Below are 16,719 nucleotides of genomic sequence, written 5' to 3' on the forward strand. Positions count from 1 at the left end.
TTTTATAATATCAAAAATATTTTTCGTTCAATGTAATTACAATCATTTTTGGTAGTTTCTGAAATTTGAATATCAAAGCTCAAAGTATTCATAGTATTGTTTCTTTGAGCAATTTAGGATTTGGCTGGATCTGATTTGGTTGGAAGTTCACGCAAAGCTAAACGAGGGCTATCTGCGCTAGCCGTCCCTAATTTAGCAGTGAAAGACTAGAGGGAAGGCAGCTAGTCATCACTACCAACCGCCAACTCTTGGGCTCCTATTTTACAAACGAATAGTGGGATTGACCGTCACATTATAACGTTTTCACGGCTAAAAGGGCAAGCATGTTTGTTGGGACGGGGATTCGAACCCGCGAATACGTGTTTTTTCAAACCATCATCGACAGGTATATATATATATATAAAGTATTTTAAGGACGACAAAGTAACGTACGTCTCTCATCACACACTCAGCTTTAAATAACATAAACATTTTGGGCAAGAAAACAGCTTAAAATTTCAAAGAAATAAACCATAATCGTATAAACATTATCTCAGTACAAGTTTTATAACCATTGTTATATTTTATACGAACTTATACGTGATATCTCAGAACAAAAAGTGTTAATACAAGATTTATGATGTATATCATGTGAGTTAAACCCAATTAATTTCGTCATCTTAACTGTAGAGTGAAAAATGAAGGTAGGACAGAACGATTTAATGGTTTGTGGGGCATCGATAGGAAATGAAACGTATAGATATCAAACATGAAATTTTCACATTTATTTGAGACAACGTTTTATACACACAACTTACAAAAAATCAAAACAAAAAACTCTGTGATTATAATTGCTAGTGATAACTATCGACATAATGTTATTGTTTCTATTAAGAAAGCTTGGCGACTGATATTTTAGTAACATACATAGATTTTTAATATGCATTGACATTATCTATTGTTCTTCTATGAAGGCTACACAAGTCATTATGAAAACACCAACTATATCAATTAAAGGTGCGAGACACCTTTAAGTTATCGAGCTAAAATGGCGAGTTACTTGAAGGTGAAATACGTGCTTAACTTACGTATATTCTTCTCCTGAACAGTTTTTATTAATTAATTTTTGTAAACAATTAATGTTTTACTAAAATGAATCCTCGTCCCTAGCATGTCTGGTTATTTGTTTCTGCATTATAGTGATACGAAGATTTCTAGAATACAATACCAGTTAGCTAAGGTTGCAAAATAATTAAATAGTACGTTTAAGTGTTAGAAATACAGATAAAAGGTTGTGTAAAAAAATTGGTTATACTTGATATTTACTATAACAGTTTGAATGTTCAATCTAAACCTATTATGTATAATTTCATGCATTTTCATTGAAAGCAACTCGACACATGAATAAATAAATATTGACTTATTATTAGTACTAAGCTATTTTTTTTTTGCTCTATGGCATAAGAGAAATAATTATATTAAGGTTTTGCTGTTTAACGGTTTAATTATCTTAAAAATGTTGGTGCTAGAACAATCACGATATTCTTCTATAAGAAACGATAAATGAAAAACAATTTTCGAAATTTTAAATTAATTCGAACAACTAGAGGCCTAACATGTCTTACAAATACGTCAAAATTGTATTTCATAAATATTCGACGTATTTTAGTATTGTTTAGTTTACAAGTGAAACATACTCACCACAAACACGTAATACCTGCTTTGCTTTTGAAAACTTAACCAATAAACTGATTATATCGATTTCAGTTAACCAATAAACTGATTATATCGATTTCAGTTAACCAATAAAGTGATTATATCGATTTCAGTTAACCAATAAAGTGATTATATCGATTTCAGTTAACCAATAAAGTGATTATACTGATTTAAGTTAACCAGTAAACTGATTCTATTGATTTCAACGACAGTAGTCGTTGACAAAATAAAGTTTCTCGTTATATATGTTGTTCTGTACACTTTTCTTATAGATGTATGCTTTTTTTTAATAAAGATGTACAACGTTTTAATGATACAAAATTAGCATGTTGATGTTTTTACTACTTATGAAATAAATTAAATTTAAGGGGATACTTAAAAATTATTACACATTAATGGATAAGATTAGACCAATCCAATTAGAAAAATATCTTTGCTTAATCTATATGATACTAAACCTTGGCTGTTCCTAAATTGATAGGGTTAATTAAATTACGTAAGAAATATCGATTTTCGTTTTGTTTTGTCTAGAAGCTTCTTTATGTAAAAGTCGATAATAAAATTTAAAAGAAAGGTACTTAAAACTTTCTGGCTAGTTTAAAATATACCGTATACTGAAGAAAATACCATTAAAGGTATGGGAACAAAACTGGAATTTATAAATAAAGATTTCAATGGCAATACGACAGGTAAGCTTGCAGTGTAAATGCTGAATAAAATAAATAATCGAAAACCCCACAGATTAATGAATTGTGTACACTATGAAATTCGTTGTGCTCATAAACCGTAACAGGTGCAACAGCAAAATGTTTTTTAATTAAGATAGATTTCACTGGTGCCATATGAACATGTAACACGGATTGAAAGAAACGGGTACCTAAGATACTTATCATCTAAACATGTTTTGGTTTCTCATCCTTAGGAGAAATTAAACTCATAAACGAACTCTGTTCTTTAATAGCTAGAGCTACCTTAGACGAAAGTTCCTATACATACATTTACTTCTGCTAATCTTTAATCACACTACCATTCAAAAACACTTTCATTATTTACTTTCGTCATTCGCTCTTCATTTCATAACATGCCTGGTTACATCTTCACTTAGCCTTTTCATCATTTGCTCTAAAGAATTCTTACTTGTATCTTTTTTTTGAGGAGTGTGTTTATTTTCTGTTAGTACACCATGTATAGTATCTCTCATTTCTGGTTCTGTTTTCATATATTCGATAGTGTCACCACTGAGGGGCGTTGTGGTAGAGATTATAATAAATTTTTCTTCCTCCAATTGTCGAACAAGTTCATCATCAATCTTATAGTTTTCGTTATCTCGTTCCTTCTCAAGTTCTTCGTTTCTTACAACTGGGGCTGTATTTTTACCCATATTATATCTCAGCCTATCTTGTTCATTCTTCATCACATCGTTTCGTGCGACTGGGAATGTCTTCTCCCCTGTGTTATAGCTTATGTCATCTTGTTCATTGTTTAACTCATCGTTTCGTACAGCTGGGATTATGATTTCGTCTATTTTATACCCCACTTCGTCATGTTCATTCTTCATCACATCGTTTTGTACAACTGAGACTGTCTTCTCCCCTGTGTTATAGCTTATTTCATCTTGCTCATCGTTTTGTACGGCTGGAATTACCCGTTCGTCTGTTTTATAGCTCACATCATGTTGTTTATTCTTCAACTCATCGTTTCGTACTGTTGGAATTGCCTGTTCATCTACCAAGTAGATTGAGTCATCTTGCTCATTTCCCAATCCTTCGTTCTGTAGGACTGGGATTGGTACTTCTTTGGTACTTCCCGATGACTTTTTAGATAAATCCTCCTGGTAATCAGCAGGAAGGTCATCAGCGGATGGAGCTACTGTTCTTAAGTTTTCGATAATATCATTTGCTGCTAGTTCCCCTTCAGCTGCCCCCTCTTCAACAGTCATATCTTTTACTTCTTCCGGATCTACGAGAAAAGTTTATTTATTATATAGTTTTGCTTCACATGTTCAAAAACATCTTTATGATATATTATCTCAAAATTGTATAAGTTGTTTGTGATAACAATGCAATTTCTTATCAAAAGTGTGAATTTCACTAAGTTCATAAGCCACGCCCATGACCCTACCGTATAATAAGAAGATATAAAAGTTTAATTATTATATTACTGACATTTTTGCATTTAAGTACTTTTGAAACTCACTATTCGTCTATAAAATAATTCTCATTAAAATGATATGATATATCGTGTCTTATCCAAAAGTAAATCAAACATTATTTAGATGATAACATTTGTAATGGTGTGAACGCCTTTTCTAAGACGGAGAAGCATTTTTATGATTAATTATACTTGTCATAAGACATTAGTATTATGCCTATTATATTTTAAATACTACGTTCTTTGTTCAGTCTCTTAGGATTTTTCACAAATATGATTTGTTTGTTTGTAATTAAGCACAAAGCTACACAATGGACTATCTGAGCTCTGCCCACCACGGGTATCGAAATCCGGATTCTAGCGTTGTAAGTCCGCAGACATACTGCTGTGCCACTGCGGGGTACGAAGATGAAGAACGTATAATAGTATTTCAACCACATCTATTGCGTTTTGCTCAATGCAGAACTCAACAGGCCACTTGTGACAAGTATAGTTAATTATAATCACGCTTCTCCATCTTATTGTAACAAATGTTTTATATAAATATGTAACGAATTTGTTATGCATTTATTTTAATACGAACGTTGTGAAGATTAAGTTTATATTTAAAAACATGCATATCTTGTAGTGTTAGATATGTATTGCGAAACTCCCGCCTATTCTCTAAAGTTGTATAAGATCCTCGAGAATGAGAATCAACAATATATCTATATACGTAAACATTTAAATATACCCCAGTATTGTTATGTAATCTGAATTTTCTAGAAAACCTTCCCACGCCTATCAATACAACCAACGCGACGTGCCTAAAAGAGCGTGTCTATTAGTAGTTCGCTGTAATCAGTGTGCTATAAACTTCGAAAGCTATAAGTGTGATTTTTATAATGCTTATCAATCGGAAAGCTTTAGTTATCTAACCAGGAATATTCTCATCGGATATTAGCATTTTTACAAAAACATTACCTAACTTCAACGGATCAAAAATTCAGCGTGTGTGGCAAAGGACAAAGCTAGCTAGCTTCCCAGCGAATCGTATCTTGAAAATAACTCGCTCATCGTGAATCTTCGATAAGATATCATTGAGGTTCCAGACTAGAAAGAAAACCTTATATTGTTTGGAAGTTTGTGAAACTTCTGTTTATAAATCTTTGTTTGTAATTACTATTTGTAATAATTGTTATTATAAATTGTATTGTTGTGAGCATATTATAACGTATTTGTGTTAAAAATGAAAACCGTGTGTATCAATCTTGTTGGCAAATATCATAAACTGACTATATATCGGTATATATATATATATATATTTAAATACTAAATCCAAAGTACAATTTTAACTACTAAATTTAAATTATCAGTTAACTCGGCTTCAGACTATTCGAAATTCTAATACGTAATAAATAGTATTTCGACCACTACTGCGTTTGTTTTATTCCAGCCGGCCTGAGGAGCTGTGCATTGAGCGAAACGTGTAGTCAACAATGGATGTGGCGAACATGGTTGAGATACTATTATACACTCTTCCTCTTGGAAAACCCTAAGGGACCGAATAAATAATGTATTGTTAAAATTATAATAAGCTTAATACTAATGTCGTATGACACGTGTAATTGATTATTTTGGATGCTTAGGGCGAAGAATTCAGTTAGACTGAAAGCACGAAGACAGCAAATAACCCTACTATTTTAACCGAATCAAAGCTTCATGCCAAATTTCTCAAAGTTACAGCAATAAACATTGTATATTAATTGCAAATATTTGTATTTTTTAACAATGAATTGTGTTATCCTTATGTGTTAAAGTTGCTTAAATATTTTAACCGACAACTTAACAAAAGTGCAATGTATAAAGTATGCAAAAATGCTTAACGTTTCTAGAGAAAGTCATTAATGTTTCAAAACTTACCTCATAAATTATTCGGAAAATATGTTCAGAGATAACAGCACAACATCCACGACACGTGATAAAATTTAATTAAACAATACAATAACGAAGATAAACTAAGTTAGTTAAATAATTAATCGCTACAGTTTTTACACCAACCAAAACAAAAAAGGAAATATTATTTGAAAACTAAAATATTGTTTAATTAGTATTCTTCACTTTTTCCTTTTTTCCAGAAAAAATAATATAACACTTGTCTTCGAGAAATTAGGAAAAGTAACATGTCAAAATTTAGTAAAACAGTGAAATTTATATAAGAAAAACATAAAATCTATTTAACTTCCATATATAAGCCACGAACATGCTACATCCTAGACCCACTTTACACTTTCCAATATTTACATGGTTCAGCAATGGAGAATTTTCCGATTATATTCCACTTATGGAATATTATATTATAATATTAAATAATTTGTTGGTATTCGATTCACCATTTGTAAGTAAAATAAAGCTTTGGATTAATCTGTTTTCATTATTATCATATCTTATGTTAGCTCATTAGACAATGCCAAGCTATGCTGATGAAGTTTTATTTATAATATTCGAGTATATTCATATGAATGGTATTTTCCCAGTGTGTTCTTACACTACAGAGAATCAAATGACAGGTTGCAAAATGCATCTTGGGCTGAATTCTCCAAAATCATTCTGACAAAGAGTGTGAGCTACAGAAAAATAATATAGTTCATGTCGCTAGCCATCAATTCAGTGACTGGAAATAAAGAAAAAGCAACCAGAAATATTCCAGACAGCAGTGATCTCAGTGATATACTATCTATCATCCGAGCTCCTGTAGTGTAGCGCTGTACACTGTAGTACAGTGTTGAGGTAAGACATTCCAGACAGCAGTGATCTCAGTGATATACTACCTATCATCCGAGCTCCTGTAGTGTAGCGTTGTACACTGTAGTACAGTGTTGAGGTAAGACATTCCAGACAGCAGTGGTCTCAGTGATATACTACCTATCATCCGAGCGCCTGTAGTGTAGCACATTGTACTGTTGTACAATGTTGAGGTAAGACATTCGAAACATCATTCATCTCAATACAATTACTGAAGTATAATTTAGGAGTTCAAAAGGAAAGTGGAATAACTATGATAGAGTTCGAAAAACTGTAATGATAATTTTTCTTATGGTTTGTTTTACAGAAAAGACACAAAAGGAAAGAATTAATGTAAACTAACCGTCCAAATATTCCTGATCTCGCTTCAGTATTGTTAATACATCTTCTTTGGCTCCTCCAAGTTTCTCCAACAAATGGATCTAAAGTGTATGTTAACAATAAATGAATGCCTCAGCAATCTCAAATGAAATTTAAAGTGATAAGATAAGTAAACACTAATGGATTAACCAAGCATGGCGAGGATTCTAATAATTACTACGCAGCTTTTGGAATATACATACAATTACTAACTTTTAAAGTTACAATGAAGAACTAGATTAATGTGCTTTTATTACGAAGGAATGTAGATCTATTACTTAGAACGCACGAAGGCACAAAAGAAAGAACATAAATAAGGATAAACATTGGATAGTTAATTTTGTTAATTCAGCATCGTAAAATGTAATTTATATAACCTATATAAGCCACTCGTTCATCACTAGTTCCTGAAACTTTGCTTATGCTGGTAGTGTTTCTAATGAAAACTGGAGAGAAAGAGTTCGGTGGATACCTTTTACTAACTAATAATACTTTACACGACATCTTGTCAAGCGGAATTGGTTTTCACCAGTAAAGATCAGTGTTTGTTTTTGACTGATATATTGCAAAGTTTTGAACCTATGGATTACTATTCGTACAAAGATATTAGATAACGAATGGGCTAGTTTATTGTACTCAGTTTGAAATGGATGTGGCCTCAAATATAACTTTCCGTGCGTTGAAAACTATTAGAAGTAGAAAATCATTAATTCTTATATATATGTTTATGCCTAAAACATATTGTTATTCTACTTAAAATATATTTTATAATATCTGCACATGCAATATACGAGAACATAGCAATTAGGTAATCATTTCTCATTTTTTCAAAAGTATATCCTTATTGTTTTTAAAGTTATTGTTTAAACTCCGAAAGCCTGCGAAATATTGGAAAACCAATATTATAAAATCAACTCAACTACAAATGTGTTTTTTTTTCAAATTCCTTTTAAGAGTAACGAGGAGAAAAATAAATGTTCAGTTAAGTTGTCCTTATTTTTTCTTTGTTTTAGAATTTTCTCGCAAAGTTGCACAACAGCTAACTGTGCACAACCATCTCTTATTGTGAACTGATAATATATATATATATATATATAGAAGGAAAAGAGTTATTAAATAGCCCCCACCGCTAAATATTGGCTACTCTTCTCTGACCGAACAGTGAGATTTGACTGTCACTCTTATAGCGCACTCACAGCCCTAAAGTGCGGAGTGCGTATGTGCAGCAAAGGGGACGCAGGCCTTGAACCACTCTCTGCCCATATATTTTTAAACCCAGCCCTTAGATATCGCCACCTGTTTGTCAAAATATAATCCAACTGGAATAGACCCGAAAAGCGTTTGCTGTCAACTTAGTATCTTTATTGCAACAGCATTTCTTTAAGTACAAGATTTGTAGAACAATACAAAGGAAATGTAATCGTAGACACTAAAATGTGTAAGTCCACTTGTAGTTAGGTGGTACTTTATAAAACCTTAACTAATGTTAGGCTTATGTTCGATAAAGAGATGTTATAGTACTAAATGGTTTATAAAGAATATTTACATCCAACTTTTATTCCTTCATTGATAGAGCAGTCGTAGTGACTTGTTCCTTGAGATTTCCAGCACTCTGGCGCAGGAAGGCGCTTGCACTGTTTTTCTGGTTAAAATGTTTACTGTGCATGCTTATAAGGCGTACCGACAGCAGAGTTATAGTATGACAAAATTTCGGCGTTCTGCGATTAGAATTATTTTGTATTATTCTGTAAATCCTGTATTTAAAGAAGTACTATTGCAATAAAGACACTAATCTGAGCGCAAATGTCTAACGCGTCTCTGCTAGTCTATTATAATAATACTCAGTTTTTATCTGTCATGATAATGCGTGCTCACTTTACTATCTAAAGACGCATGAGCGTACACGTCATTTCCGTAATAGACACATGATCAAGCGTATTATTATATAGATAACAAAGGAGAGAGTGCGGAAGCTTAAACTATATACATCTATTAACACTGACTTGAGAGGAGGATTGGGAGGAAACTCTTTGTTTTTAACCAACAGTGCCTAACACGAAAGAGTATTTAGTAGCTAATCCAGTAGAAATGGTAATAATATATATTTCTGAGAAAACAACAATATAAACAAAACAGGGGACTATCATCAAAGCTAGTGGCTATCTAGACCTAAAATATTTTCAAACGATCGTCTGCATAACTTGAAAATGTATGATATTAATTAACGGACAGTTATTTTCTCATTTTCATATAAATATAATTTTAATTATTAGTGCAGGACTACTACAATATTTATTAGACCTTATTTCTATAGTAACTACATACATATATATGACCTTTACATCCAGAATATAATTTTGTATTATTCACTCTTTCACCTTGAGTATTCTTCGGGAGTTTTTATCCTATTCGTAAGACAATTGTGTTGTATTCTGGACCTGAAGGGCATGACATTTACCCTAGAATACAATTTTGTATTACTCACTATTTCATCTTATGAATTATTCTGAAGTTTTCGTCCTGTCCATAAGACAATTGTGTTGTATTCTGGACCTGAAGGGCATGACATTTACCCTACAATACAATTTTGTATTACTCACTATTTCATCTTATGAATTATTCTGAAGTTTTCGTCCTGTTCATAAGACAATTGTGTTGTATTCTGGACCTGAAGGGCATGACATTTACCCTAGAATACAATTTTGTATTACTCACTATTTCATCTTATGAATTATTCTGAAGTTTTCGTCCTGTTCATAAGACAATTGAGTAATGATATTGTATCCTGTATTACTGTAGAAACTGTGGCCAAACCGTTTTACGAATTTTTCAACTGAGATATAAAACTTTAATGATTGGATGATTCAGTTTCAATTCTAGTTAGTAACTATAGTTTTTGCTTTTAGTGGCACGTGGTTACCATATCTTTGTTAACATTGTATGATTATGGATAAAAAAATATCAATCAGTATTTTTTAATATTGTTGTATAATTGGTTGTTCGAAAGACTGGCAAATGTATATTTACATTCGCGAGGGAAATTACAAACAAATGTTAAAGTTTACTGTGTATACGGTAATATCTTACTTGCTATCCGCATGAACAAAACGACCTGAGGTGTAAGTTATGCGTCTAAAGCAGTTGTATTACAATTAATCAACTTTTAAAGTGCAATCTACCCTTACTAGGCCTAAACTAATATGATAACATTATAATGCAGCTCTGAAGCCTTATAATTGTATAGATTGTGCTTGAAACATTAAAAAAGTAATTAGAAACATAGCATTTTAAATACATTTATGTAAATATACATAAATATCGTGAACATGTCACAAGACGGGTATTTATAATTAAAAAAAGCCAATTAAATAGACATTAGTGCATATATATATATATATATGTCTAGTTACAATAGAATTTACAATAGACTCTAGCTACACGTCCAGCGAGTTGTTTGTGCTTCTGTCTTTCCATCTACATGAGCTTATTTTCCTTTTTTGTACATCTTTTCAAGAATATTTGTATGTGTTCTCTTTACTTTTCACTATACATCTATCTAGATGTTTCTTTACATTTCTCTCATTTCATAATCCTGGTTGTTTACACTGCAGGAAATAATGCCATTTTCGCTCATCCTTACGGTCAACTTTGTGGTGTTCGTTTGAAGGAGTAAGTCAGGGTGTGCTTGGGAAATAGCTGTAGATGTTGACTTGAAGGCACAGTAGATACTACCGTCCTGCTAAGCCCAATCTGATCGATAAAAGTTAATGTTAAACGCACGTAGAGATAGTTGTAGATATACAGAAAACTGTTCAGGGAAAAAAAAACTAAACTTAAGTCAGAAATAATCTGAAATTGCTAGAGATGAAGTAAGCACAACGACAACCTTTACATGGACGATTAAGATCCAGTACTGTGTGAGTTTTTAATTAAACCCGTATGATTAAAATACATTTTGTTTAAACATAAGAATGAATTGATTGCATTACACTCTCCTAATACCGACACAGCAGTTATGCGTCACAGGTCTTTTCTTGTTGATGCTGATGAACATTTCTGTCTATCTATCATGTACTACATAAGTTACTGAGCAGAAAACATGGGCACAAGTACCGTTGACATTTTATTGACACTAATGTTTATACATAGTTATTTCAAGCTGAAGTTGAGTTGTTTTCCTAACTATAAGAAAATCAATTTTAATTTATTCCAGTCTAAACAACGGGTAGAAGAAACAGCGATCTCAATTACTGCATTATTTAAGACCGCCTTTATGTTTTAACTGGTATATAGTCCTAATTGGAAAACACGAGTGATGTACACAACTTACTTAAATACACAGTCAGACTTTACGGATGGTTATTTTTAACATGTTAAGCCATTACTTGTTTTAACGTTATTCGTTAACTTACCTTCTTTAAAATTTGTTTGAGGAGTTTTTTACGAAGAGCCAACTAAAAGAGAAAAAAACATTTCAAAAGACACAGATGTAAAAGAAAACAATAATGACACATGAAAATGAATTACAAGTTGTATCATATTAACAATGCTATCATATTTTGTATCAAAATACCAATCTAGATATTTGGTTCTACACTTTCAAGTTGCTTTACAGAACAGCCATCATATGATCATTAAGTTTGTCCAATAACGTTTCTGTAGATGCATGGTAACTGGCTACTAGAACCATATTAAAATGACACTTTTTTCTATTGATATGAATGAAGCACTTAAACAATGAATACATATTAATTGAACCAGAAAACGGTCTGCCTTCCAAAAGTATTCGGATTATCGAGAATCCTTATTTTTGATTTATGCATATGTTTTTACTCTATATATTTTCTAGGTATCACGAACATATTTCAACAAGAACAGTTTCATTTTAACTTTAAATTTCGTCTTTTATTTTTACGAAACTAAAACCATAAAGTATTCATGTAATGATTTTAGAGATAAATAATTTCAAAAATGTCAAAAACATTTTTTTATTGATAATTTAAATTGTTTAACACAAGAATCTATTAAAATTTATTATAAAACACAAAAGTGAAAAAAGGAAAAACAACTAGAACTCTAAACCATTTCGAAATGAAATTCGTTTCAGTTTATGGATGTATGAAAATGCATTATTACTTATTATTATTATCATCATATATCATTATTACTTATTATCATCATCATATATCATTATTACTTATTATCATCATCATATATCATTATTACTTATTATTATAATCATATATCATTATTACTTATTATTATCATCATATATCATTATTACTTATTATTATAATCCTATATCATTATTACTTATTATTATAATCATATATCATTATTACTTATTATTATCATCATATATCATTATTACTTATTATTATAATCATATATCATTATTACTTATTATTATCATCATATATCATTATTACTTATTATTATCATCATATATCATTATTACTTATTATTATTATCATCGTATATCATTATTACTTATTATTATCATCATATATCATTATTACTTATTATTATTATCATTACGTCAATATTATTTAGTTTTACTACCTATTGTATACTATTAATTAGTTATCATTAACTTATTGTACAAACTAAATTGCATTATTAAAATTATTGATTAGTATACTTTTACTTTAAAGTTAAATACATAGGCATGTAATATATACTAGGAGATACCTCGTGTTTTGCGTACGAAACATTTTTTTTGGTGTGGTATTTTGTATTTGATTACACAAAATTTATAAAATGTAAAGGTAGTGTTATGTATTTAGAGTAGTTAAAACGGTTAATTGATTTTCCTAGGCTATTCATGTATGAGGTTAGGTTCGTCAAATTCTGAATAAATCTGACGGCCGTGCGGGATGTCTCACTGACTGTGAGGTTAAATATAAATGGGTTAAACCTATTCCACAACACGTGATACTCATCAACTTGTCTAGTAAGAGACACCAGATGTAGCGACACTTTTAAAACCTGGTTTTTGGTGGCAAGTATTAAAATTCAACATGGTGACCGTACAGGTACTCTAGGTGTCAATATACAAATGAAGAAATTCACACATAAAAAACCACGCATAAACATTATTGTCTGAGATGGTGCTCTAAGGGATGACAGATACATTCCCCAAATACCCTCCCTTTTGCAATGCATAGTACTATCTACATCCACCCCTCTCTTAAGCATATGGAGACGTCATCTGTACTTCCCTACTCCTAATTTCATTTTTTGTATAGCTTAATGGAGATCAAAAAGCTTCCCACACACGTTACTCTTATAATTGTATAGATAAACGAAGATTAAAAACTATTTGATTTTCCTACCTTTGGTAGTGAGTTTTGATTTCCAATGTTCGTCGATAGAGCAGGGGTTGGTGAAGACGCAACTGCAGCTTTGATAGCTGGCTCTTGCAGAGGGACTTGTGAAGTTACAGGACTATTGCTGAAAGTCATTTTGGAGTTTATTGGCTGACTATGAAGTTGCTGGACTAACTCGTCATTCTCCGCCATGGATTTCAAAAGTTTTGGTGCCTCGTTGATGGAATGGATTTTTTTTTGTGAAATGTCATCGTTGTAACCTCCAGGAAGATCATTGTGTCGAGTCCAGATAGCGCTGTGAGGTGGGGGTTGTACAACGTAATCTTTCTGAAAAAATAAATTAGGCTTATGCCGAGGAGTGGATGATTGTTCCATCTCAGCAGCCAGACGCCCTAAACGGTGGACGTAAGCTTCCAGCCACTGTTTTTCTTTGATATCTTTTGCCCGATGTAACATACCCAGGGCTTCTGTCAGGAGTGACGAAGTTTTTTTGGTAAATACTAGGGGGTAGTTTTTCTGGAAATCATCAAGCGTTCCAGGTTGTAATTTGCCCTTTAACAGAAAGGAATTGGTAAATACATTTCATACCTCACAAAATTTTGTTGTGGTAATGAAATTACTTTTATATAGTCCGATACAGTGGACAGTAATTAAAAATAAACATGTCAGAAATCAAAGAAGTAACTAGTTTGCATAACAAGTTGATAAATAATTTTATAATTATGAAGAAAACAATGATGAACTAGCTTTATGATGACTTAAACAGGTAAGAGGAAACAAGAAATTCCCTTGAAGGAAAATAAGTGATAGTTAAATGGCAAAGCAGACAACTAAAAAGTTTAATTTGCTATTTGTGTCTAACCATTGTTTGATTTAAACGAAATCTAGAACAACAAACAGAAATGTTAGTTGTTTTCAATCGTGTTTTTAATTGCATTTGAAACCTGCAATTAAATAAAAAATTATGATCTGATTCTGTATTAGTTGAACTAAAACAGGAAATAAAGTAATTTCGTAATCGTAATCTACTTAACTAATATAAGAAGCTCACGAGATATAGTTAGGTAAATGAAGTAGTGCTGTTACATTTTAAGGTATGGAACTAAGAGATTCGGTTATATTCGTAACGATACACACCCTTGAAGTAATTGGTGATTTAAGGGATTTAGGTAAATGAAGTGACGTTGAGATATTCTGTTGGAGTAGCCTAGGAAAATTAAGAATTTTGGGTATATAAAATCTGTCACTGTAGTATATCCCTTGAACTAATTTAGGAAATTAACTGATTAAGAAGTTTAAGTGATTTAGTGCATAAAGGACGTAGGTTTGGTACTTTCTGTTGAATTAATGTAAGGAAATTAAAGGCTTTGGATATGTAAATAACTCTTTATGGTTGCCCCTGAACAAGTAAATAACTTTAAGGGATTTAGTTACATAAAAAAAATAGTTATGACTATAATGTCTTTTTTTAAGCGAGTCTAATTAAAGGAATAAAATGATTTCTGGCGAACCACAGCATTGTGTGTGTGTGTCATAGATTGTTCCAAGGACGTACTGCTCGAAAAATAATACTATTTCCCCGAAGAACATAAAAGTTGTTTTCTGTTTCATAGAAAATTGAGTTTAGTTTATGTTAGAAAAACATCACAATCGTTTTTAAAAAAGCAAGAATCTGGACATTTTGACAAGGATTTGAATGTCTTTCTGAAGAATGCTCTTTTCTTCTGACGGTACCCACATTTCCCTGCTATTCAACTGGGTTGTAGTTCGGTTTTTACAGTATTTCTGCTGTTAGTATCCAAACCACGACACTTAGCTAAAACAATTGAATTTGTTAATAAAGCAAGGGTTTTCTCTACTTTTAAAACAACTTAGAACAGTCTTGCTAAAACAATTCGAGCTATTTGATACTGTATGTAACTAGATTAATTACCATGAAGGTAATGTTTTATGACTTAAGAAAAATCTTTTTGTGGCGTGAACGTTTTTTTACAGTTTTCTTTTCCAGTTTATTCAGAATTCGATATCTTTCACGAATTTTTATAAACTTACCTCATTACTTCCAGCAACATTTCCTTCATTACAAACTAACCTTATTACTTCCAGCAACATTTCCTTCATTACAAACTTACCTTATTACTTCCAGAAACATTTCCTTCATTACAAACTTACCTTATTACTTCCAGAAACATTTCCTTCATTACAAACTAACCTTATTACTTCCAGCAACATTTCCTTCATTACAAACTTACCTTATTACTTCCAGAAACATTTCCTTCATTACAAACTTACCTTGTTACTTCCAAAAACATTTCCTTCATTACAAACTAACCTTATTACTTCCAGCAACATTTCCTTCATTACAAACTTACATTATTGCTTCCAGGAACATTTCCTTCATTACAAACTTACCTTATTACTTCCAGCAACATTTCCTTCATTACCAGAGATCCCTAGAATGGCCGAAGAAACGTCTATTATTATTATTTCAATGCAATGTTTATTGATACTGAATACAACTATTTAATCTTAATTCTAAGTTAATAATATGTCTCTGTCATCAATAGGATTACGATAAAAACATATCAACAAAGAAGTAAGCATACGGTATAATAACACAGGCCTGCGAGTTTAAACTTCATAAAAGTTGTTTTGGCTTTAATAACGGATTTTCCATAATTCAGCTATGCAGACTTGGAAAATAATATTCATTTTTTTCTATCCCATAAAGATTTTTTAAAATCGGGAAGAAAAAAACTCTTACTTAGGTCAAATTATTATTTCATTTACCACAATGAACATTTTTTATTGTTATGTTTGTTAACAAAAATACAAACAAACTGAATAAAAGGGAAGAAGATTGATGTCAAACGAATATACATCCTCATTCATCTTAATATTTTTTGTGAAATCTAGGTCTTTTAGTCTCAAAACCACGTGTTGTGGTATTTCTTTTATATATTGCGTTATGACATTTTGTGAAAAATCTGCACGTGATGGAGTAAAATGGATATCATTCTTATATTCAGCGTACAGGAATTAGTGTAGAACATGTAAATATATGAAGACAATAAAACCATTGTAAGCCTGTGTAATTGGTAGTACACATTTTACCCGTTTATCATGTGACAAACGTTTTCAATTTTTTAAACAACACCAGGACTAATAATATAAATCTATCTATCTAATATGATAGATAATTAAAATCCTAAAAAAGCAGATTTTATTAAATCATTTTCATTTCTTCATTAAGATTTATTATTTTAAAACTACAACATGGACGTCATTTGGAAAAGTGATTAAAGAAAAATTCGATTCACCCATGACAACATGCATGACCAGAAGTGTAAGTAAATCACAATTATTATTTTCGTTATAGGGTAATTCCATAATTACAGTG

At 31.4% G+C, this 16,719-nt stretch overlaps 1 protein-coding gene across 1 annotated transcript; it reads right to left on the reverse strand.

Moving 5' to 3' along the window:
• Positions 1-742: 742 nt before the first annotated feature.
• On the reverse strand, positions 743-15,825 carry LOC106462319. The gene is made up of 5 exons (XM_022389533.1): positions 15,732-15,825; positions 13,326-13,871; positions 11,403-11,444; positions 6,974-7,052; positions 743-3,654 (listed from the first exon to the last, which is right to left on the reverse strand). Exons 2-5 carry the CDS (start codon positions 13,773-13,775, stop codon positions 2,765-2,767), a joined length of 1,461 nt encoding a protein of 486 aa, XP_022245241.1. The 5' UTR covers positions 13,776-13,871; positions 15,732-15,825; the 3' UTR covers positions 743-2,764.
• Positions 15,826-16,719: the final 894 nt, after the last annotated feature.

Source organism: Limulus polyphemus, unplaced genomic scaffold (assembly GCF_000517525.1).
Source record: "Limulus polyphemus unplaced genomic scaffold, Limulus_polyphemus-2.1.2 Scaffold1141, whole genome shotgun sequence".
NCBI classification, from domain to species: domain Eukaryota; kingdom Metazoa; phylum Arthropoda; class Merostomata; order Xiphosura; family Limulidae; genus Limulus; species Limulus polyphemus.

What these genes read in the sequence shown, in the direction of transcription:
- LOC106462319 (XM_022389533.1), bottom strand. Translation starts at nt 13,775, where the DNA reads ATGTTACATCGGGCAAAAGATATCAAAGAAAAACAGTGGCTGGAAGCT. An exon ending in ATCAAAACTCACTACCAAAG is followed by an intron (nt 11,445 to 13,325) that starts GTAGGAAAATCA and finishes TTTCTCTTTTAG; the next exon opens with TTGGCTCTTCGTAAAAAACT. An exon ending in TCAAACAAATTTTAAAGAAG is followed by an intron (nt 7,053 to 11,402) that starts GTAAGTTAACGA and finishes CATACACTTTAG; the next exon opens with ATCCATTTGTTGGAGAAACT.